General features: G+C 39.4%; 1 protein-coding gene and 1 long non-coding RNA gene across 3 annotated transcripts in view; one reads left to right on the top strand and one right to left on the bottom strand.

Moving 5' to 3' along the window:
• The window catches only part of LOC116227038 (uncharacterized), a 40,821-nt gene that overhangs the window by 12,838 nt on the left and 2,894 nt on the right, over nt 1-25,089 (bottom strand). Inside the window, exons 3-5 of one of the 2 annotated variants that reach the window (XR_016467752.1) lie at nt 20,594-20,687; nt 18,369-18,492; nt 1,915-2,763 (exon numbers count right to left, since the gene is read on the bottom strand). This is a non-coding gene — a long non-coding RNA (uncharacterized LOC116227038). Of the gene's footprint in view, nt 1-1,914; nt 2,764-18,368; nt 18,493-20,593; nt 20,688-25,089 lie in introns of those variants that run through there. The other variant, XR_016467751.1, reaches the window with a different exon arrangement.
• On the top strand, nt 856-25,068 carry KLHL7 (kelch like family member 7). The gene is made up of 11 exons (XM_031590096.2): nt 856-1,221; nt 4,695-4,797; nt 5,560-5,653; nt 6,773-6,897; nt 8,703-8,878; nt 11,444-11,618; nt 12,942-13,084; nt 18,387-18,627; nt 21,260-21,461; nt 22,220-22,317; nt 23,873-25,068. Exons 1-11 carry the CDS (start codon nt 1,102-1,104, stop codon nt 24,154-24,156), a joined length of 1,761 nt encoding a protein of 586 aa, XP_031445956.1. The 5' UTR covers nt 856-1,101; the 3' UTR covers nt 24,157-25,068.

Genomic DNA, 25,089 nt, shown 5'->3' with positions numbered 1-25,089 from the left:
AGCTGATGGTGGAAAGAAGGGATAAAGTAAGTGGGTGTATGGCCCCCTAGATGCTACCCAGAGGGACATTAGTATAAATTAATGATTTCTTGGAAAAGAATGAATGTGCGTGTCAATATACTGCATATGCATGTCTTAACCGTTTAAATGTAGAACCTGAACTCTGGGAAAGCGTGCTTACTTGTCAAGTTGCCCAGTATGTAAAACGAGGAACGTCACTTTCTAACAGCACACTGGAGTTAGACAGCTTTCTTCCCAGATTTCGGATGACAATGCAACCTGACCTTGAATGCCTCCTGGGATGGTGCATCCACAGCTTCTCCGGGCAGCGTGTGCCAGTGCCTCACCGACCTCCGAGTAAGGTATTTCTTCCTTATATCCAGACTAAATCCGTTTCTCTGGTTTTAAAGCATTGTTCCTCATCCTACCACTACAAACCCTGCTAAAATCTCTCTCCATCTTTCCCCACCTTTCACAGAAGCACCCTTTACTGAAAGGCCACAATAAGGTCTCCCTGGAACCTCCTCTTCTCCAGGCTGAGCAAGCCCAGCTCCCTCAGGCTGTCTTCACATAGAGGTGCTGCAATCCTCTGATTATTTTGGCAGCCCTCCTCCGGACCCACTCTAGCAGGTCCACAGCTCCCCTGAGCTAGGGGCCCCGAGCTGGATGCAGCATTTCAGGCTGGATTTGGCAGTGGGGGAATCACATCACCTAACTGGCTGGCAGCGTACTACTAACGGCAGCCCAGCACACAACCAGCTCCCCGGGCCGCAAGCAGCCCAGCCGCCTCCGTCCCTTCCCACCCCGGCGCCACGTGACACGCCGAGGCCGCTCCGCTCTTTGTTTACCTCGCGCGGGGGCAGCGCTCCCCTCCGCGGCGTCCGCACATGCGCGGCGCCGCCCCTGTCCCGCCCACCAGCCCAGGTCCGCTTCCGCCGCGGAGAGCTTCGGTGTTTCTGCTTGACGGCTTTGTTCGTTCACTTGTCTGTCCGCCCGTCCGCTCCCGGCGTAGCGAGAGCCCGAGGCGGCCGCTCGTCGCCCGTCGTCGCATGCCCCCCGCGGGGGGAGGTGGCGGGCCCGCGGTGCCGGCGGTGAGGGGCCATGGCCGCCCCCGGCTCGGAGAAGAGCAGCAAGAAGAAGACGGAGAAGAAGCTCGCAGCCCGCGAGGAGGCCAAGCTGCTGGCTGGCTTCATGGGCGTCATGAACAGCATGCGCAAGCAGGTACGGGCCGGGGTGCTCGGCGCTGGGGCCGGCGCTCGGAGCCGGGCGGGGGCTGGGCGGGGGCTCCGTGCCGCGCTGTCACGTGCCGCCGTTCGGCTGCGCTTCTCCCGGTGCGAGCCTCGGACGAGGCGCCGTCCTGCCTTCGGAAACCAGCGGGCGGCGGCGGCGTTGGTTCTGCTTTGGTTCTCCCTTCGTTCCCATCTGGCGGGCTGTCAGTTGCGCTCGTGTACTTGTAGCACTTCACGCAGCTCAGCGGTGTGTGAAGGACTAAGTCGGTCTCCGTGAAAACTTTGTGGTGATTTCAGGTAGTGAAATGCTAAGATTCATGCAGGGACTCGAAGCTGTGAGGGCAGCTGAGAAGGACCGGGGGGTCCTGATGGATGAAAAGCTGCCCCCGAGCCAGAAGTGTACACACAGCACAGAAGGCCAGCTGTACCCCGGGCCGCGTCTCAGGAGAGGTGACAGCAGGGAGAGGGAGGTGATTGTCCCCTTTGCTCTGCCCTCATGAGGGCCCATCTGCGGTACTGCATCCCGGGGGTCTGGAGCACAGGAGGGATGTGGAGCTGTTGTAGCGGGTCTAGAGAAGGGCCACGAAGATGATGGGAGGGCTGGAGCACCTCTCCTATGAAGAGATGTTGAAGTTTGAAGAAGGCTCTGGGGAGATCTCACTGTGACCTTCCAGTACCTAAAGGGAGTTTATAAGCAGGAGGACCAACTTTTTACACATTCTAAGGACAAGGGAATATGGTTTTAAGCTAAAAGAGAGGAAATGTAGGTTAGATGTTAGGCCAGAAGCTCTTTATGCAGAGAGTAGTGAGGCACTGGCACAGCCACTCAGAGAAGCTGTGGATGACCCATCCCTGGAGGTGTTCAAGGCCAGGATGGATGGGGCCCTCAGCAGTCAGACTTACTGGATGGCAGCCCTGCCCTCTGCAGGGGGAGGTAACTAGATGATTTTTAAGGTCCCTTTCCAACCTAAGCCATGCTGTGATCTGCTTATTGATGTAGGATTTGTTTCTGTTCTGGTGGGGGGTGTAGCTGAGCTCATAGCGCAGCTTGAAATTGTTGAGTTCCTATCTTTCTCCTTGTTGACAAGGGGATGCCAGGTGCTGTTATGCTTTGAAGGCATGTTATCAATTAAGTCTCCCGAAACATGTTTGAAAAGACAAGTGTTCTTAGAAGAGGCATTTATTCTACATGGGCTGCAAGGTGTGAAATGCCCAAAAATCAAGCATGCAAAGTCTTTACACTGACTTCTATTTATAGTCCAAAATGTTTTCGCTATCCACCTACCTAATACACAAGTCACGCCTACCTATGACATATTCATAGGGTTATGTAAGCTTACATAACGTTTGAATCTTCTGGATTGCGTGGGGTTCTTTGGTGGTCTTCAGTGATCATTTGGGGAGCTATCCCACTCCTCACTTTATCTACGTTTGAGCATAATACTTAGTCTCATCTGATTGATTACTATTTTAGACTCGTGTCTCATCTCAAAAGTGTCTCTTCTTGTTTCTTATTTATGTCCATCTTGGATCACTGAAAAGAAACAGTTCATCTTGGGAAGTTTAATTATCTAAATAATCAGGACATCTGGAACTTAAAGCAGAGCTTCAGCCTTGAGCGAAATCCCTCAGCCACACAAAATGTCAAATAGTCAGCTTTTGAGACATCAGGAAGGCAGAGGAGATACAGCCCCCAGTGTGAGAGGATCAAACCAAAGTGTTGTGCCACTTCTGGTTGACTTCAAATTAACTGTGCCTGGGGGGGTTGGGGATGCAACTCCAAATTTTGCCTGCTACCTTTTATTTTACTTTTAGTCAGACTTCAGATGGTGGCTTTTATGTCCGCTCACCCCTGTCAGTTGACTAGTCTAGAAACTTTTGTGTAGTTTCAGACATTCCTGTTTCTGTTAGGTATGCATAGGAGGAGCAGCAGCCACAGGAAAGTGTTCTAGATCCGCTTGCTCCTTGTGCTGCAGGAAGCTGCTGTCGTATTTTGCTAAGTTGAGAACTGTGCTGTGGTTATAAAACCTCAATGCACTATGAGTTAAAACTTTCCTGTGATGGAAACAGCAGCCTGTGTGCAGAGCACTACCTGTTCATATGCATTTGGTTAATGATGTAGGAAAATGGGACAGGTATAAAGCGCAGCTAATTTTGAAGAGGCTGCTTTTGTGTGTGTGTGTGTGTGTGTGTGTGTGAACTGTGATCTAGAGTCAGCTGCCATGTGTGGGATTTTGGAGTAGATTGTGGGCATGTCGGCACTCAGTTCTGGTGAGACTGGGAGTATGTTCAATGTATGAGGACTTCTTGCTGACCTTGAAAATGAAATGGCTGTATCTCTGTGGATGCAATGAGTTTTTTGACAGCATGTGCATACATCGTCCACTTCGCAGCTGAGTGGAGATAGGCCAAAAGGAAGTAGCTGAGAATGAAGCTGGGATGGAGTTGCAAGGTGTCATTGAGTTAATGAAGCTTGGTAATGCAGGGTGACGCTTGGGTGTGTGCTTTGGTCGATGAAGCACTAGTCATGGGTTGCATCATCAGAGTTACTGAGTGATGCAAATAGGTCCTTTTGGAAAGTTCTTTCTGAGCATTTCTGTACCATGGTTGAAACAGAGCAGTTACACCCAGAAATGTCACAGGAAAAGAAAGGAGAATGATGATCTGGTTTGGTTGACAGATATTTCTTCCCACATCCAGTGAGGCTTTAGGGTATCAGGTGTTTCAAATACTGAGCTGAGGCATCAAACATGCCTTAGAGACACAGGATGTAGTTAAAGCAGCAGTTGTGTGTTGTAGCAAAGCTCAGCCAAAGTGTTCTATGATGTCTTGTACTGCTAATGTACCTCTTTGGAGACAGACGTGCTGGGAATTCCAGCTCTAAAAGATTTCCTTTGAAACTTTGTTCACATGGTCTTTTTTGTTATTGTTTCGATCTTAAATGTTTTAAAGTCATGGATGTACAAAGGAAGTTTAGCAACGCATACACTCCCCAAATCTACACTGATAATTCAAACTCTTCTTTTTGAAATGTGTTATTTATATTTTATTCAGTGAATGCTTTCTGATGAGTATCCTATAAGAAGCTTAAAAAATAGATTGGCAGTTGAGTAGATAAGGATGAAAGGGATGGAATGTCAATGTAGTCTCTGCTCAATGCTGCGGAGCCTTTAGCATAGGAGGCTGATATAAATGCTACAGGAAAAGCTTTAATCACAGCTCATGTTATCAGTGACCAGCCTGAAGGTGCAAGGTCATGGGAAAATTGAGCTTCCTTAGTTCTTCAGGTTGTTGAGCTTTGCTGACTTTCAGAAGATCTTTTTTTATTGTGTGATATTATTTTGGTTTGTGCAGATAAAGGAGACCAGTGAATTTTCATATGCTGTTTTTAGAGAAATATTGTTGAAAGTGTTTCAGGAATGCTGATCTTCTGTTTTTCTGTCTGGTTTTCTTCCTCTGATTCAGAGAACGCTCTGTGATGTTATTCTTATGGTTCAGGAAAGGAGGATCCCAGCTCACCGTGTTGTGCTCGCCTCAGCAAGCCACTTTTTTAACTTGATGTTTACTAGTAAGTATTTTCCAAATTGCTTAATTTTATTATTTCATGAGCACGTCTTGATAAACAGCTTGTCATCCACAGTTTCTTTTTTATGAAGTGATTAATTTCAGGGATAGGTGTAAGCGAAGATTTCTTCAGTTCTTATCCATCTTCCATTCATCCCTATTCACCATTTCTCTCATTTTTGTTTCCAAAAATGTAAGCATTATTGCACTTGTTCTGCCTTTATACATTCAACTGCATAGTATCTATATTACAAGTCGTAGGTAAGGTATGCAGAAGTAAAATTGCTGTGCTATAAATCACATGTTAAACTCAAGAAGAAGAAAAATGTCTGTGCCTTCTGGTGGTTGGCTTGTATCCATCTGTGGGTAGATTTGCAGTGCTGTGACAGCGTGGGAGCTCTGAGCTGGCTCTGCTGTTATCAGCTTGAATATGGAAATAGCCTTTGGTGGTGCAGAGCATGCTTCCTATCTTTGGTCATGCTGGCTTGGCAGTCTGCATTGCAGTCCAACAGCATTTTTGACCGTTCCTATTTAAGGCACTTTTCAGCAAAATTGACATAATGCAAACATGCACACACCAGTTATTTTGGTTATCACACCATCTCCTTTCTTTCTTGACTTGCGTTTGTAAGGGAAAAGCAGCAATCAACTATGTGCAGTTTTTAGCAGGTTCCCATTTTGTATAATGACTTTATTTTCTAGTTTTTAGAATGGAGAATAATTAGAGTGGCTTATTGATGTAGTTTGTCTTTTAACCTTTTTGCAGCAAATATGCTTGAATCAAAGTCCTTTGAGGTGGAGCTGAAAGATGCGGAACCTGACATTATTGAACAGCTTGTGGAGTTTGCTTATACTGCAAGGTAGTTTTGTTATTTAAAACTGATGTTTCAGCTGGAAAGCCTGCCAACTCTAAATGATGAAATCTTAAAACAATGCTTTTATGATTCATCAGTTTTCATATTATTACAATTCTTTACTTGTTTTAAGTCTGTTGTGACTAGACTTATATCCTCCTTCCTTTTTCCTATTTATTTCATCAGTAGGGAACCCTATGGACTAAAGAGAGTGGTAATTGTCATCAGAAAGTATTTAAGAATACTTCTGGCATCAGTGTTGGAGGTGAATTATATTCGACATTGTTCTGAAATATAGACCCTTCTTGTTATCAGCAGGGGCTTCTCCTCATGTTCCTAGCAGCTATCACACAAATAGCTATTTCGGGGACTTACACCTTCACCTTTGGACAGTCTGAGTGGGAAGCTGCTTTGCAAAATGCATTTCCCTTCTATCTCAGACTCCCATGTGTTTGTTTTTAAATAGCACTGCAGGCACTGTAACGTTTAAACGGAGCTTGTTCAAAAAACTGGGATTCTGAACAGTACTTTGCAACAAGCTCTTATGATGGACGGCAGACCCCGTCTTTGTAGTGATGGGATGTAGGCTGTTTCTCTGGTTTCTGAGAGGAGTTCTGTACACATCATCTGTGGTGAGATGCAGCCAATGCTTGCACCCTGGCCCTTTTGGTGCCTTGCAGTCAGAATGGTTCTGCTTGTGCACTCTAGGCAAATAAACTATAGCAGTTTTGACAATGAGTTTAGGCAAATTTCACTGATGTGCATTTGGGAGTGGGAGGCTTTCAGGAGAAGGCACTTTTCCTTTTCTGTTCTTGTGAAAATGGCTAACTGCACAAATCAAAGCATGGTGTTCCAGATAGCCTGCGTTAAAGGCTAATTCTTTAACTAGCCAATTCTTTAACAGGCTAATCCTGCACTGTTTGCTCTCTGTCCTTCCTCGGTAGTATACAGCAAATTAAAACAATTTGAAAAGACTATGAAGGGAAGTTGTCTCTCAACTGTTTGTGAGTTAAAGAAGCTTGTGGAGATAGCAGGGGAATAATTTTGCCACTTATGGATTGGTGTTTTTGCTATGACTAAGAAGGTTGTTTTAGTGATGCTGATGTTGCATCTTCTGTTTTGCAGAATTTCTGTTAACAGCAATAATGTCCAGTCTTTACTGGATGCAGCAAACCAATATCAGATTGAACCTGTGAAAAAAATGTGTGTGGACTTTTTGAAAGAACAAGTTGATGCTTCAAATTGTCTTGGTAAGAGAAATACAGACTAGTCATTTTTTTAACTTTTCTGTTCTTGAAAAATAGACAGTATAATAATATAAAAGACAGTAGTATTTGGTTAAATCCAAATGCATGCAAAGAATAATTTTGCTCTGAATCTGAACTGTTTCCCCTTGCCATAAACAAAATAATTTGTCAGTTGTCTTGGCCAGTGTCAGGGTCCACTGACTTTGCAAGGTCTTATCCCAGTTTAACAACAGCCTGGAGCTTCTTGTTTGTTTCAGATCCTTGGCTGTTTAATAAGGTGATACTTTCAGTTTTTGTTACTGTTCTTGGAGACTAAATTTGACAGTCGTAGTTAATACAAAACTAAATACCTTCTCAAAATTCCAAATAAAATGAGTTTGTTACTTTTGTTTTTAGCTGCTGCTTTCTCTTTTTGAGTGAAATCTATGAAAGTCATCTGCACCGTTTTGATGTTTGATATGCCCTGTAGCCTTAATGCAAACTTAGTATTACAAAAATCTAAACAGTAAGCAGAACTTAGTGCTTACTATTATTTAGAGATTTGGAGTACTTAATCTTTGGTCTTTGATGTAAGAAAATATTTAGAATTACTGATGTTAGTTATGCAGTTCTCCTAACGACATCTCAGGTATGTTACAGATGTTTAAATATCAACAGATGTTCTGCAGAAGATCTGAATTACAAAGATTCAGATGATGTGCTGTGATGCTGCACTATAGCAGTGGCTCTGAAACAACTGCTGGAAGGAAGGCATTACTTTTTGAGGAAAATGCCACTTACACTTGCTTTGAGGCATGTTCAGTCCTCTGCAGTCTTTGTTAACTAGAAAATTAATTATATTCTTTAACACTTGCATACTTTGCTAATTCATATCAAAAAGGAGATAGAAATTAAATCAAATTTTCCTGAAGATATATCTTATGAGTTCTGTGTAGACTTACAGGCAAGCTCACAATTCATAAAAATAAATATTTGAAATAAACCACAGCTTATTTTGAATCGCTTGAAGTTTTGTTATTTCTCACTGGAAAACCAGCTAGGTCATACTCTTGAATTTTATCATTGTAGTTCCCATTTTGCTTTGTAGAGCAGCTCACTCTAATTGCATCCTGTGGATTGAATTTTGCTCTGGGGTTGCTTCTACTCCACCTGTTGGCATTCTCCAAAAGAGGAGGAGGGGGAAGACCATAGTGTGATGGGCAAAATGTTTCCACTGAAGAGCCCTTTGTTCACCTGGTAACTAGAGAGAAGGTTGGAAACAGTACTTCTCAGCAGCAGTTGCTGTTTATAGCTTTATGCCAAGCTTCTGCTCTTGCTGCAGTGTTAGCTTGACTTTTTTTTGTGTTGGCCTGCAGCAGTCTTTGCTATCTACGCTGAAGAGTCCAGCTCACTGTGCCTCTTAGTTGCGCATGGTTGGTGATGTTTGCTGCCTGAGCAGGTCAGGGCAGGTCATGAAACCTGGAAACATCAAGCTGTTCTGGTTAGACTTTGGTGTTACATGGCTCAGACCTAGTTAATATACTGTTGTATTTTCCGTGGTGAGGAAATAGTGCTGGAGAAATAGTAGAGCAAGTGCTACAGGCCTGACTCTTCAATTTGCCCTGTAGAACTAGGGATCACATGCTTGTGCTTATCTTAGTTTGTCTTAAGTTGCAGATTAATTATGATAGTATCTTTAAGCATATCAGTAAGTACTAAACTGGCATTCTAAGTATCATTGAAATTATGGTGTTACCATTTGAGTCAAGTATATTAAAGGTAATTGCAGTTCAGTTTGGAAAGGTGTTTTCTTAATTTTTCTTTCACAGGTATAAGCGTGTTAGCAGAATGCTTAGACTGTCCAGAACTGAAAGCCACCGCAGATGACTTTATCCATCAGCATTTCACTGAAGTTTACAAGACAGATGAATTTCTTCAGCTTGATGTTAAGCGTGTGACACACCTCTTGAACCAAGATACACTGACCGTGAGGGCAGAAGACCAGGTGAGATCTGTTTCATTGTGAAAAGAGTTATTCTGTCAGCTATGAAGATTGAACTTCACTATCTCTTTTTTAATTGAGAGAAAGCTTCAAGTGTCTCACTTCAGGTATTCCTGCACAGTGCTTGAGCTGAGTCCACACCAGTACAGAGCAAAGCAGTACAATCCCTTCACTCAACCAGCTAGCAAGTGTATCCCTGCTTGGTCAAAACCAAACATAAAATGAATATCCACACTTCATCTGGATATAATATGTTATATCAGCAAACTGGAAAGAGAAGTCATAAATGATGTAAGCAGGACAGTTTCCTTTTTTGAGATATAGGGCTTCTGATTCCATGTAACATGAGTTGAATTAAGTTTAGTGTATTACAACAGTTGCTCCCAGCCTGGGATTTAGGCATTGTTAGTGGAAGTGAATACCTCAAAGTGGGGAGCAAACTGTATCTGATGTCTCTACCTGACTATGTGCTGAGTGTCAGCCTCTTTCAGAAGGGAGCTGCTGCTGATGGAAACATGTATACATAAAAAAAACTTGCAAAATTGAAGAACTTAAGAACAAAGTGGACCTAACACTCAAAACTAGAAGCACTGACAGTAACAGACTGATGGAAGGCCCTTGTTTATGGAATAGATACAAAAAAACTTAGGTGAATGGGAAGTGCCTTAAATTTCATTTAAAAGCTGTGAACTGTGGTGGAGATTAGTCACAGCTGTCCCATTTTGAACACTTGATTCAGTATACCATAGCCCTGAATGTGTTTGCCAGCTTATTCTTCCTGCAGCAGGGAAATGGAGTATAGGTGTGTCTGTGCTGCAGCTCAAAGAGCTGATTGTGAGATGGTTGTAGCTGCTGTATATTTCCTGAAGGTTCTCAGTCACATCTGTACTGAAATTTTGCCTTTCTAGCTGATTCTGGTGCTTGTGTTGGGTAATTTAAATTCATTTAGCTATGTTGTCATGAATTTACACTCTTTGAAGTGCATCAGAAGGATCTTGTAATCAAGGTGGTATGTATATGCATTTAAATAGAGTTGGGAGTTTTACCGAGTCTGAAGTTAAGTATTCAGAGAATTAATGCATTTTCTTCAATACATATTGCCTGAAAATAATAATTGCTGTGGTGGGGAATAATATCAGGTGACAAGGTCAAAATTCTTACCATGGACTGGGAAGAGTTCAGGCCCAAGGTAACTTTCCCAGAGTTAGGAGTGTTTTATGCTTTGTTATCTTGCAGTGGAATTTATGCTTTAGAATTTATATTCTTGAAGTTCTGTTGATAAAGTAACATGGCATGCTTCAACTTGGCAGCAGTGATAGAAATTTCACGTAGGAGCGTGGCATGATTAAAATTCCTCTTATAAATGGACAGCATACCAGAGTAATCTTATTTCTCAGGAATGCCAACAGAAAGTTAGTGTACTTTCATTTCTATATTGGTATAAAGCATATTTTCACTTAGCAGAAGCAGGAAGGATAGCTTTCATTACTAGCTGGCCTCTTTTTCCTGTATGCTAATAGTGTTTCTGTTGGTGATTGAGAAAAGAACGCTATATCCCAAAATTCTTTTGAATTTCCTCAGCTGATGGAACTTAAGCCTTAAGTTTCTTTATTTATTTTCCCTTGATCTGTGGTCATTTCAGCTGAGGAGGTTTAGCAGTCCTTCTGAATGACTTCATCACATGGAGAGACTTACTGAAATTAGTTCTGCCATTAAAATTCAGGGAATGATCAGTTTCAGCTTCAACAAGTAGTGTTATTACCCGTAACAAAATCAGTGCTGACTCTGGCATGGCAGTGTAGTAGGTAAGTTTGCTATGTCTGTGAGCAGCACTGAAGAGTGTTAGTACATTGGTAATGTTGGACTTCCTTTCTATTGCTTCCTGACTCAGTGGACAATCATAAATAGAACAAGTTTCTTGGCTACCTCCCTGTCCTGTCTGCCCTGCCCTTCCAAGAAAACCCATTAGCTTTTCCAGGAAAGAGAAGATACAAAGGAAAGTTTCAGAATACTATACTTAAGGCAGTCTGTAGCTATAAAAAATAGGGGGGGTTGTTGTTTTTTTTTTTTAATGGTCTGCTAAGACACAATTTGGAACTTCCTAAGAATGGTTTAATAACACATTTTGTCAGCTTGGGACACTATGTGAAGTACAAGCTATTTCAGCGTTCCTGATGAAGCATTAGCAGTGTTGTGACACTGAACACAAAGCATATTTGTCTTGTATGTTGTGCAGGGGTTACACGCGTAGATATGAATTACAGATTCACGCTTCCTATTTGGAAAAATGTTAAATGGTAGTAGAAATTATTGGTTTAAAAAATGTAGAAGGGTTTTATTTTGTGTCTGTCTGTTTGTTTTAATTTATAATTTATGCCTGAGCATTGTCTTGCCTTTTTTTGGAACATGGTGGCATAGATGGTTTTACTGAAATCTCTACATACTGCAATTTTATTATGAGTTACCCTCCAATGGGTAGAAGAATCTGATTGGAGCACTGGTATTTAGTTTTTGCCTGAGTCTGTGGTGATGTACATTACCTTTTTCTTTCATTTTCTTCTGTTTAAGGTTTATGATGCAGCAGTCAGGTGGCTGAAGTATGATGAACCAAATCGCCAGCCATACATGGTTGACATTCTTGCTAAAGTCCGATTTCCTCTTATATCAAAGAACTTCCTAAGTAAAACAGTTCAGGCTGAACCACTTATTCAGGATAACCCAGAATGCCTTAAGATGGTGATCAGTAAGTTGACCTCTAGTTGAAATCTTTGATTTTCTATATATTTTAAAAATGATGTGGAATGTAAATTTTTATAAATTATTTCAAATGCTCTGATGATGCTTTCACGTTAAAAACATCGCTGTTCCTTCTAGGATGTTGCATTTAGTTGAAGTTGCATTAGCAGATTGTCATGAACACAACATCTATTCGTATAAGAGAAAAGAAGTGAGAATCGCTAGCAAATGATATTAACTTCATGATGCATAATGGAATGAGTTTTCTGCCGTTGAGTTGGTGTAACTGGAAATGTGCCTTTGGGACAGGATAGTATCTCAGTGTCTGTTATTGTTCAGAGGTGAATTATTAAAAATTAGTTTGAAGTTTTGAATATCATAAAGTGTCCCTAAGCAAATGAGGATGTTAAGCCTGACTTGCACTGTTTTCATCTCTCGCACTCTGTGACATTTGAGGCTGTAAACACTTATGTTCTTAATGTACAGATGAGAAGGGAAAACAAGCTTCCTTCTTCTTCTTTTAAGGTATCAAATTTGAAGTTTTATCATTTTATCATGTATGAGAATAAAGCTTATGTGTTGATAAGTGTTCTGGAAGAATTTTTTTTTTAATTTCAGTAGCAATTAGTCAGCTTCCTTTTAGTGTAGATCTAAAAATGTCTCTTTTCCATCTCTTCAAACTCTTTTCCATCGGTCAATGAGTAAGATTCAAATTAACCTGTACGTTGGTAAGTATTTACTGATCATCAACATCTCAGTTGCACTTCTGCATGACATGGAATTAGGTGCACTGCTGAAAAAATAAGGGTTTTTGTTTTAATGACCTGTAAGATCAGTAATGTTTTTGCATAATTTGGACTGTTTCTTAGAGAAAAAGAAAATGCCTACTTTCTTAAAGCAATTGTAACTCATATTTTGCACTGTCAAGTTATGAACAACAGTGGAATTTTTTCCTAAGACGCAGGATGCTAGAAATGCTTCACTTTCAGCCACCCAGTTTTGCCAATATTTTTCATAAGTCATGCTTCCTTTTGCCAGTTTCAGTATGGAAGACGTGGTTATTAGCTAAACGAGCTGATTGATAAATTGGAATCTAACACGAGTCCATATCCAAGTCCTGTTTTCACACAGAGCAGGAAATTTGAAATAAGATGCAAGTCTGGATGTATTCTGCCACACTCACATGCACATTCTTTCATTCAAGAATGAAAACAAAGCTGTATAGATGTACTGCACAAACTTGAGTCCCTGCTTTTTTCCCTTTCCTAGCTCTGAAACGTTCCCTTCTTTGTGAACTAGGCTGGGTCTGCAACAGTTGTCTTCCTTCCAGGTGGGATGCGATACCATCTCCTTTCTCCAGAAGACAGAGAAGAGCTAGTGGAGGGTACACGACCAAGAAGGAAGAAGCATGATTATCGCATTGCTTTGTTTGGAGGCTCACAGCCCCAGTCCTGCAGATATTTTAATCCAAAGGTAATCGTTACCTCAGAATGCATTAAGATTCACTGTTTGTAAGCTTATGTGTTTTACATTTGCTGGTGATATTAACTAAAGCATAATGGTCTGCAGAATGGAATGGGAAGGATGGATTATTCTGTCTCTTGGGTGTACAATTGCAAGATGTAGCTAATTTGGTGCTTTTAAATCTGTGCTCCTAGATGTAATACTTGATTTTGAATAGAATGATTGTGCTTGTCTGTTGCCAGTGTTAGATATAGGGTTCTGAAATGCCTTTGAGTCAGAATTTATTGGTTTGTGCATCCCATAGCTGGAAATAAATAAAAGTTTACAGAAATACTGAGCAGTCAGTTTGGAATATGTAAATCCATATGCATGTGCTTGCACTTACTGCTTTGAGTTAGTCTCTGAGCACATTTCTTCTTAGCGTAATTTGGAAGATTGACTTTTGTAATAGTGTAGAACCTGTTTTAGAGTATAAGGGGTTTTGATACTCTTATTAAATATGTAAACATTTCTAAATCCAATGGTTCACAATTCTGTTAGTTAAGAATATGTAAGAAAGAGAATTGAGAGCCAAGTACCCCAGAAGTGGGGAAAAAATGAATTTCTACAAAAACCTTAGAGATGACCACTTTAGATCAGTCAGGATTTGCTTGGAATTTGTTTCCATGTTTTCTGAAAGAAATCAAGCCACAGGAATTGTGTTTCAGCTGTGTGGACCAGGTGATCTAGAAACATCAGCTACTTGCAGGACTATCCATATGCTGTTTTACCAGACAACATTTGTAATAATACAGAAATAAGTTTCCACTCAAGTATCAGTGCTGATCTGATAAGTTCTGAAATTAGATACATCATGTATTTTCTTACAAAAAATTGTCTTTTCCAACTCAGCACGTTTAATGGCCATTGCAGTTTCAAATAGTTAAGTAGTTCAGTGTGTTAGCTGTGTGAACTACACTGTCAGTGTGAGCCCTGTCAGATGTAACTCAGGACGAATGAACCCTTGGGACGTTCTTTTGAACTCATCTGATACAAATTTGCATTCCTGTATGTAAAATAGAATCTAAGCCACCTTATCTGAGCTCTGATCAAGTTTCAAAAAAGTTGTCAGATTTGCTAACTTAGTTTGAGACATTTAATTTGTATTTTAATTGAGAATTCCAAATTCCTAAGTGTTGTCCATCTTCCTCCTTCTTATTTAAGTAAGAAATATAAATAGTGCTCCAACTGAGGGTGGAGGAACTGAGAAGATATTTTTTTCCTGTTGTGAAGCAGTAAATTCTTTCCAACATCTAAACTGGGGAAGTCTTTGATCGTGGCATTCATCATCTTCAAATGGTTATTTGGTTTTGGCATTTTAACAGGTTGTAATCCACCCAACATGCTCTGACCCTTCTCCTACTAGAAGAAAATTAGATTGATGTTTCTTCCTCTTGATCTACAGTAACTTAGGTTGGAACAAAGCTATTCTAAGGCAGTGTGGAAACTAGCTTTGAGGCTTTCTGTCCTAGTTATTAGCTGGCAAGGGTATTATCAGCATAGATAATACTGGTCTCTGCCAACCTAACTGGCACATTAAATTCCATAATAAGCGCCTAATGTCAGCAGTGGTCAGAACTGAAGAGGTGGGAGTAGTGGCTTAGTAGCTTCATCACTCTTTATGCATTAATATAAAATCTTCCAGTTGACTTTTTTTGAGGTTTTAATTGTGTTTGAAAAAAACTAGGTTTTTTTCCTTTTTTTTTTTTTTTTTTTTTGAAAACTTGATGTCATTGGAAAAATAATAATCTCCAAGCATGCTGTGTGGGAGCAAGAGGCAAAGTCAGCTGGAGGGAAAATTATATGTAGTTATGGGATATTCAGTCATCAAAACTATAATATTACAAAAATCTGGTTTGTGGATGAAAAGTCATGCCTATATAAAGCTGCATAATGCATAGGATTAAGATCTCTCCTTTTTTTTCTTTTTTTTCTTAGACTATTTGCCCAGGTTAAATACAAATAAATAAATAAATAGAATTTGAAGGGATTTTTTTAGAATTTTTACTTGATGGAACATTATGGCCTTACACGTGGGTTCAGCAGGGAGCTGGGGTGGGCAGGGAAGGAGAAGGAAAGAAGTGAGTGAAAGAAGTGAGTGGCTGATTCTAATAAGCATTGTCTCCATTGAATGCTATTTCTAGTGCTTTTATGCTTCCTTGAGTGTTCTTAGCTAGTCTGTCGTTCTTCAGTCACTCTTACTTATTTTACTTACAGCTTTTAAGTTATTTAAACATATTTTTCTGGATATTTGAGCATTTCAGTTTGATCTTCAACTATGATGGTAGCTTAAATGCCACAAACCAAGGATCCAGAACTCCTGCTGGATTAATATCATGTGCATGTAAAATAAGAAGTGTGGGATGTAAGACTCTACATCACAAGTTTGGCTTGCTTTAATTAGTCTCATCAAAAGATAATGGAGCTGTCACAGTGCCAAAAATCAAGGTTATATGTGTACTTTTGCAAGGTTAGGGCCTTAGGAAGGAATTGAATTTTTTTGTCTGCTGAGCTGACTGAATAGTGACCTAATCCTTTATTTTTGATTTTAATTAAATTCGGTAATTTAATATATCAGATGAAGAGGTGGTTCAAGACAAATTTAGACTGTTTCTCCTGAAAATATTGTCTTGTTTGAGTGATACAATATTCAGTAATTCTCATACTGCAAGGCTAGTGCAAAAATTATTTTCAGTAACATTGCTTTGCACACAAAAATCAGTCTCTGACGTTGATCTTCATTTCCTTTGTCAAAAAGGGTTTTTTTTAATGGGTGAATGGACTGTGTTATTTGTCAATGTTTAACAATATTACTTTGTCTATATTTGTTGTCCTTGTTATGCTGTATCTGATACTTCTGTTGATGCATGTACTTCAAGAGAGCAAAGTATGGAACAGATGCAGTCTGGGGCATAAAACTCCTGTGGAGCAATCTGGCACTATTTTGAGAAGAGATGTTTGGTTTTAGAACTATACAGAAAGTCTGAGATGACATTTTTGTGGTGTTGGGAAGCGTTTTCCACAGAACATTACAAAAAAAAAAAATTGTTCAAATTCTCAAATTGGAAAAAAAATATATACTTTTTGAATTCTTATTTAAAATTTATACATGAGTTTATGGAATTTTGAGGCAGGAATATACTTTTGAAGAAGTAGCTGGTAGTGCTAACTTTTTAACAATACAAAATCCACCAATGGAAATGTAACAGGTGCCTGGCATTGCTATTTCTTGACAACTAAGAGACCAGCATGCCTCTTAGGAGGAGATAAGGAGCTGTCAATACTAGGCTATTAATAGCAAGGTTGTCCATAGTAGACATGTCTGCTATTTTTCAGGGCATCAACTGAAATTGAGGAAAACATTTTAATCACACTGAGCTACTCTTTCATATTGCCCGTAGCTACATAAGGAGCTGTTGTCACGGGGTCTTGTAGCTGACAACAGTTCAGATCATTGCAAGTTAAATTCATGAAAGTTGTGCTTTTCTTTGGTTTTGTCTTAAAAAAAAAAAAAAAAAAGGAAAGAAAAAAAAAAGCCTTTCAAAAACAATTTAATGAGCTTTTGCTTCTGGTGTCCTTGCATGAGCAATTGTGGAGAGCCAAGGTCAGCAGGCAAACTGTCACCATGTTTCTTGTTCTTTCTTTCCTCCTAATGGCCCTCTTCCCAAAATGAGTTTTGCCACTGCCCAGAGTTGTGTGGATCTTGACTGTGGTGGAAGGCAACCGCTCTTAAATGCATAAGTCATGTTGAAATAAATTCTGTATGGTGCAGACCAATACTGAAGAGCATTCCAAGAGAAGGACCCGAAGTGCCTCATGCTGGAAGAGGCGGGTTCTGCTGAGTATGTTCAGGTCATGGGAGAGCCTGTGGTTCTTTGATAAAGGTGTGAATGAAAGGGTAGTTATGAACTGAAGCCACAGAAGTGAGTCAGATTGTAGCCCTTACGACAGTAAGGGAAAACACAGGGTTGTTTTTTGTTGTTGGTTTTTTTTTTTTTTTGGTAAAAATGCTGGAAATTTGAGCCAGAAAATATGATGATCTTGCACAAAGCACTGAGACGTTTCTCTTAAGATTTATGCAGCTATTTATTTTGCCATGCTGTAGTATGGCTTTCCTTTCTAGGATGCCCCAGGACGCGTTTCTCATCATAAAGGGCCACATGCACCTGCCAGCTCTTCTTGCTAAGGGGGATGCTACAGGAAAAGATTGTAAGATGTTTTGGACTATAACATGCTCTGCCTCTTTCTTTGAACCCCCATGTAGAAGTCGCTGTTCTTCCTCACTGACCAAGGTGTTTGAAGTATGTCCTTGCCAAGAAAATGTAATCTTGTAATGTCTTGTGTGATTCATTACAATGAAGGTCATGCAGCTGGTTTAGCTAGACCATCTTTAGGTGACAGATAACAGTTAAGGTCCCAAACTTTCCTGTTCAGCATAAGATAAAAGCTATGCTTATGATGGCATGGAATATGTGAGATGCAATTATTCAAGAAGTGTTTCTTGTGCTGTATGCTATCCTGGTCTGCCATCAGTTGCTGAGTTTGGTGTTTTTAAGGCTTTGGGTAGCATTAATGCCTATATTTGATAATTGCTGGTTTTGCCAACCCATGCAAAAGCAGTTTCTAGGCAACATGACTGCCAGTATTTGTGATAAAGCATTACACCATTTCTCATGCTATCAACTGTGGATAGCTATAGATCACTTGTGTTTTGCAAATTCTGTAAATAAGCTTCTAGTTGTCATGGTAATAAAGTATGTACTGGAGCTTTTCAACTGAGTTGCTTGTCACTTGGGATATTATCTTCTTTTTCCATCGCCTTTGTTTGGTTTTACTTTCTGTATTTATTTTCCTTAGAGAGAAAGAGTTTCTCAGTATATGTAAGATGTTTTTTCCATTTCTATAAAAGAAAAAGTATTCTGCTTTACTGATTACATGCATTGTTTCTGACTTGGTAGCAGCAGGGCATTAATACTGTTGAGGGAAAAAAACCCTGTTTTTCAGGAAAGCTGTACTGGGTGTACAGAGGGAATGAGGAAACAGAAATTGATTATGTCATGGTTCATTGCAGCTAACTATGTCTGTGTCTAAGTGAATTTTTCAAGAGTACGCCTGAGGAGTATTCTTCAATAAACAGTGTTCATGTTTGTTTTGAAAAGGAAATTTAAAACTGACCGTATCTAGATCTCTATGAAAAGCTCTGTTTGAAAAACACTCGCTGTGCAGGTAAGTGTTACAATCTATTAGACATTACCTGTTCTTTGTAATGCAGGATTACAGCTGGACAGACATCCGATGTCCCTTTGAAAAGCGCAGGGATGCAGCTTGTGTCTTCTGGGACAACGTAGTTTATATTTTGGGTGGTTCCCAGCTCTTCCCTATAAAGCGAATGGACTGCTACAATGTGGTGAAGGATAGCTGGTATTCCAAGCTAGGACCTCCAACACCTCGAGATAGCCTTGCAGCCTGTGCTGCTGAGGGCAAAATTTATACATCTGGTGGTTCAGAAGTGGGTAAGACACTAAAAATCTTTAAAAACAACCCCCCAAAAAGCACAAACAAAGATACCTGGAAAATGTTCTGTTTTTTTGCATGACTCTATTGAAAAGAAACTGCACGCTGCTGTGTTAGCCTCATGAGTTAATTTTCCCATATTTAGAATTTTTTTCTCCCTGAAATCCAACAACCTATTTCTGTTGTGTTCTGTTTCTGATTGAAATTGTGTTATTCACGGTAGGAGTTAACTAGGGACGAGCAAATACAGTTTGAAAGTCTCACTCTGCTATTAGTTTACTGAACACAAATTCACAGATCTCAATGTGGTTTAAAATTTCGTGACATATGGCCAGAATAGCTGCATTATGGTATTCACTTTATATGTTGAGCCTGATGAGTTTTTCTTATTATCAATGAAAAAAAGGGATGATAAAAAGCTTTGTAATTGACTGGTTTTAGTGGTGAAATCATACCTGTCCCTGTAAACTGACATGTTTCTGTCAAATGACAGAAGATATCTTCTGTTAATTATGCTGATGGTTTGCTTCAGTAATGGAGAATTTAGACGTCATTTACTCATTGTAGTTGAATAAAGACCATTGAATTCTCCCCACCCCAGGAAAGAAAAACAACATCTGTAATGAAACATTGTACCGCAGTACAGCTTTTGTTGATTTTTGTCTAAATTATACATCTGGGCAAATCAAAAGTAGAAATGTAAATATGCCATATCCATAGAAACAGAGCTTAAAGGAAAAAAGAAAAAAAAAACAAAACAAAACAATTCTAAAGTTCTACCTCCTCCCCAAAAAACCTCAACTAAACAAGAACAAAAAAACGCTATGCCTACAGATAAATTTTTTAGTAGTTCCTCTTGAGTTCTGTCTCACTGCAGAGGGAAGTGAAGAGAAAAAAAAAGGGGTCATAAGGAGCACCTAAAATTGATAAATCACTTAATAGAAAGCTGTGACATTTGGGTAAAGTTATCTGACTTCTAATATGTTTTAAGAGGTCTGATGTAGCAGCAGATAGTTTGTAGCTGCCACCTAGTGTGGTAAATGTGACATAACACTTTTCCCATTATTTGCAACAGGTTAAGGCTTGGAATGCTACAAAACTGCAAAATCTTTTAGATCTTCCCAGTTTCCCCACATGCCAGATCATGAGGAATTGTGATCCAAACTTTCAGTGGATAGTTTATTTTCTAATGCATTTTAATTAGTTACATCACCATTACAGTGTTGTTAACTTCGGAGTTGCTTCTGGTCTACGCTTGCTGTACTGCACTGTTTTACTTTGTTTTTTAAGTAATTTTTAATAAATTTTTAAGACAGAATAGTAAAATCTAAAAATTAATAACAGGTTATTTTGCAAGTCTATTTTTTCTTTGGAATCCGATGAATACTGCTTGTCTAGAAAAGTCTGTCTGTATTGATTCTCACATTTTTCTAAACTGGAGCAAACAATTATGTGAAACTATTAATTTAAAAGTGCTGTAATTCATAGAATCACAGAATGTCCTGGGTTGAAAAGGACCACAATGATCATTTGGTTTCAACCCCCCTGCTGTGTGCAGGGTCACCAGCCACTAGACTAGTGTCTACAGACATACAGTGCATTGAAACAGAAGTTTTCCTCTAAAAAGACATTAAAGACAGCTCTATTATATTTCTTCTGTATAAGAATTTGTACAGCTTCCAAGCAATGGATATGTATGTACATTAAGGAAAAAAATGTCTCATTCCACAGTTCTGATTGATTCTGAGCACCTTGGTAGGAGTAAGCAAACACGGTTCACAGAAATCTATTTTTGAACCTGGAAAAGTAGTGTTCTGTGTGATTTTTTTTCAGCTCAGTTCCCCAGCTGGCAGTGAGTGCAGCTACTGTAACACACCTAGTTCTTTTCTGAGAAAGCTGTGCCCAGTCTACTCTGCTTTAAGTATGGCTGGTTATGTAAGGACAAGTCTTGACACTCCCACTTACCTTCATTAGAAAAGTTGCTTTTGATTTCAGTAATAGTTTGTTGGTCCATGAGAGGGGACAACACAGACCTCACACTTCGCGAAAATACAAGTATCTGCCAGTAGGAAGAAAGTCAAATGGTGAAGGTTAGCTGTTTTGTGATTGTTAATAATTCAGGAATATGTTGCAACATAATTTAGTTATCTAATCCCAAAAGCACCAGATATTCTGGGAATAGCATGAGTCACTTTGCTTATTAGAGACTCAGGTGAATCTGTTAGGTTTACAAAACAGGTGCCATGTTCTATACATTTCTCAGTACTGAGTAACATGAGATGATGGAAATTTGATAGGTAACTTATATACAACTTTGTTCAGTTTTTCTATCCCCAGCCCTCCCTGCCCCTCCCAAAATAAATCTGTATCATTTGTATTTGTTTTCAAACACAAACAGCTATTTATATATAAACTCACATCCTTTGGAACAAAAGAGTCAAGAAAAGAATTACAAGTATGTGCTTTTTGAGTAGTCCCAAATTTCAAGTTGGTTAGCTGTTTTTAGAGGTGGAAAGCAGCTTTCCCTTTTCAACTAACAAAGCACCAATTTGATAATTACTGTTAGTCTCTTCTCTTGGAGGATAACCATCAAAATTAATGCCACTTTGGTGGGTTTCTTATTTCTTTAAGGAAATTCTGCACTGTATTTGTTTGAATGCTACGATACGAGAACAGAAAGCTGGCATACAAAGCCCAGCATGCTGACTCAACGCTGCAGTCACGGAATGGTAGAGGCGAATGGTCTCATTTATGTGTGTGGAGGCAGCTTGGGAAACAATGTTTCTGGAAGAGTACTAAATTCCTGTGAAGTTTATGATCCGGCCACAGAAACGTAAGTGTTGTGTCAACTCTGAATACTTACAGTTGCTTTTGTTCACCCTGCAAATGGTAATGTAGATGAATAGGAAGAATTGGGCCCCTCAGTACAAGGAAGGCAGCTAGGCCTGGGAGTGTGTCCAGAGAAGGGCAGTGGAGCTGATGAGGAGTCTGGAGCACAGGTCTTAGGAGAGTGGCTGAGGGAACGGGGATTGTTTAGTCTGGAGAAGTAGAGGCTCAAGGGAGAGATTATGCTCTTTACAACTACCTGAAGGGAGGTTGTGGTGAGGTGGGGGATGGCCTCTTCTCCTCGATATCTCCTGACAGGATGAGAGGTAATAGCCTCAAGTTGTGCCAAGGGAAGTTCAGGTTGATTATTAGGAAAAATTTCTTCTGAATGGTGATGCATTGGCACAGGCTGCCCGTTGGGGTAGTGGAGTCACCATCCCTGGAGGTGTTTGAGAACCGTGGGGGGGGGACATGGTCAGTGGGGATGGGATGGCATTGGACTGGATATCTTAGTTGTCTTTTCCAATCTTAATGATTCTAAGATTCAATAAATTGAATCCTGTGTATGTAATTAAGGTATTTTCCTGAATTAAGCAGTAATATATCAGCTATTTGTAATTTTACTTAAAAAGTTAACTTTATCCAGCAGCTTTCTTTTATATTTCTTTTTCCTAACTCCAGGATTTATTTAACATGTATTTTTTAAGAAATCAAATAGTGAATTTCCCTGTGATTTTGTTTGTTTTTTTCCATTTGTTTCTTCAGATGGACTGAGCTGTGTCCAATGATTGAAGCCAGGAAGAATCATGGACTGGTGTTTGTAAAGGACAAAATATTTGCTGTGGGTGGACAGAATGGCTTAGGTACTAATTCTCTACACTAAATTCTCTAGCTGGACTTGCAAAGTTTTGTTGGGGTCTTAATTCTACTTTCTACAGCTGGAAAAACTTTGAGCAGTACTATAAAATATGTTCTGTTGCTGACATTGTTGCATTCCTTTGTTCACCTCCATACTTCATTATATCTCGTTTTCCAATCTCTTAGTACTGTAAAATTCAGAAATGCATTCATACTAATATAGCCAAGTCAAATATCTTAACAAAAGGCAATCTTCTAGTTTGTTTATTTGCTTTAAGTCTTTCACTGTATATTTCAAGAGACTCTGTCGTTCCTCTGAACAAAACAGGTAAAAGCGTAGTCATTATTCTAGGAACTTCAGTCTGAAGATTTAAAGCTAATCAGCTATTTTCAAGTGGTGAAAAATAGAGAATTTTCATGATTGCCCTAATTAATGAAATGTGACTTGTCATGGTCTGTCTCTTTATCCGTAAAACTAGAATGATAGTTGATTTCCCAGGAGAGTTGAACTTCAATTTTAATTACATAGGGTTTTTTGAAGTGCTTTTGAAAATGGAAGTTCTCAGCTATGAGGTTTATTAATTACTATTTATGGTAATTAGAATATCTAAATTCACATTAATGCTGTTCTAGAATATAGCTTGTATTTTAATTAGTCACTAAAACTATTCCAGCATGATTGGCTCCTATTCAGAAATATCAGTATGTATAATTTTTTGTGCACTTCATCAAACAGTTATAGCCAGAACTGTCACTTTGCAAGGTTTTAGTGTGTTTGCTGAATATGTGTTGCTGAACTAATAAGTAAAATATTGTTTCGCTGCTCATATTCTGCAACTTCACTGATAAATTGTTCTTAATATAATATAATGGCAAAGAGTTATGTCTGGAATGAAGTATCTTCTGTGATTATAGAAATTAATCTCTCAGATCTAATAATTTAGGACTGGAAGTGAAAACTTCTCTGTGCCTTGTAGTAATTTATTTTTAAGAAAGTATAATAAGATGTTTGTAGGATATTGTGAAGTGTGACTGCTAGCCTGTTTCTTAAAGAAGAAATTCTTACATACTTCACATAATGTAGTTTCCTTAATAACTTCTGAAACTGTTGGCCCTTGAAAAGTAACTTAGGTTATATAAGTTTATATTTGAAGTTTCATCAGTAGGTGACCTACTTAGGTAAAGGTATGCTGATGATCCAACTAGAATGAAATGGCCTCACTGGAGATAATTTTTTAGGTGGATTCCTAACTTTTGGTTACTACCCACAAATCCATGAGAAATCAGGCATTGTTGAGTTTGTGGAACAGCTCATTAGAATCTTTACAATGTGAAACTTGTAGCAGTGCATCTCATTTTCAGTCTTTCTTGCCATCTGTTTCTGTATTTAAAGAAGACTGAGTAACAGCTTGTTTAGAAAATTGTGACCTTTCCTTTGAAGGATTTTGTCTGTTATATATTTCAGAGTTTACATTAAAAAGTTTTATGTAGCATTCTGTATTCAAGTTCATCCTAGACAGTACGCTGTAGTAAGCAGTTCTCTATTTCATTGCTTTTTAGGTGGCCTTGATAATGTAGAATATTACGATATCAAGATGAATGAATGGAAGATGGTGTCTCCAATGCCCTGGAAAGGTGTAACAGTGAAGTGTGCTGCTGTGGGATCCATAGTTTATGTCCTGGCTGGTTTTCAGGGTGTTGGTAGATTAGGGCACATTCTTGAGTATAATACTGAAACAGACAAGTGGATAGCCAACTCCAAAGTCCGTGCTTTCCCAGTGACAAGTTGTTTAATCTGTGTTGTAGACACTTGTGGTGCAAATGAAGAAACTTTAGAGACCTGAAGACCTATAGAATATGCAGAGAAATTCTTCAAGGACTTGGGGAAAGATGGCCATCGGTACTTTGCTTCCGTGTTTTACTGAATCTTGTTATACTGAGTAATAGGAAAAACTGAAATGCAGTCTTATTGTATAACATGGATTTTTGTGATGCCCATTTTATTGTCTGTTTTGAGATGGGGATGTGCTTTGGGAATTCACGTACCTACCTGAACACATCTCATCTTCCTTTAAAAGGACTCTGTGTGTGGCCTTGTCAAAAAAAAAAATAGACCCAACCCAGTTATTTAGAAGAGCTCAAACCATTTGATAAAGATAACATTTGTGGTTAAATGACACCCAAACATATTTCTTCATTTGATAAAGGTGAGTAAATATATCTTGCATCATTAGGAACACAAACTTTTCTCGTTTATACATACCTGCAAAAATCTTATTTGGACGCCGTGATGATTTTGCTCAGGAAAGACCAAGAACAGCTGTTTGATTCCTGTAGTGATAAGAGTATGCAGCTGTCTTGTGCCAGTGATTTTCATCTTCATCTGGGTGACTGCATATTGAATTTCAAGTCAGACAGACCATACATAAATGTATACACAGATCTGAGGAATACTTGGCTTAATATCATCTTTGGCATTTTGGAAAGCTTTCACAAAAAGACTTTCGCAGTAGTTGGAGATGGGTGGAGAAGGTCTGCAGTAATTGTAGACTGTATAAGCAAGTTGGGAACTTGGCCCTCCCAGGCCAACGACTGGATGTACTGTGGATGCCAGAGTACATCTCTGGTTAGCAAAGATGGGAATAAGAATAGGAAAGCAAAGCCAGTACCAGAAACATACTGATTTTTCTTCTTGAAAATGGCTGTTTTTAAAATGGCATGAACCAAGTCATTAAAGTTATTTTATAGAAGTCTTCTGAAGTTGCACATGATTATTG

This window comes from Phasianus colchicus, chromosome 6, assembly GCF_987193195.1.
Source record: "Phasianus colchicus chromosome 6, bPhaCol1.hap1.1, whole genome shotgun sequence".
Lineage (NCBI taxonomy): Eukaryota > Metazoa > Chordata > Aves > Galliformes > Phasianidae > Phasianus > Phasianus colchicus.
The sequence above is the reverse complement of the archived record's forward strand: the minus strand, read 5'-3'. Positions and strand labels throughout refer to the sequence as shown.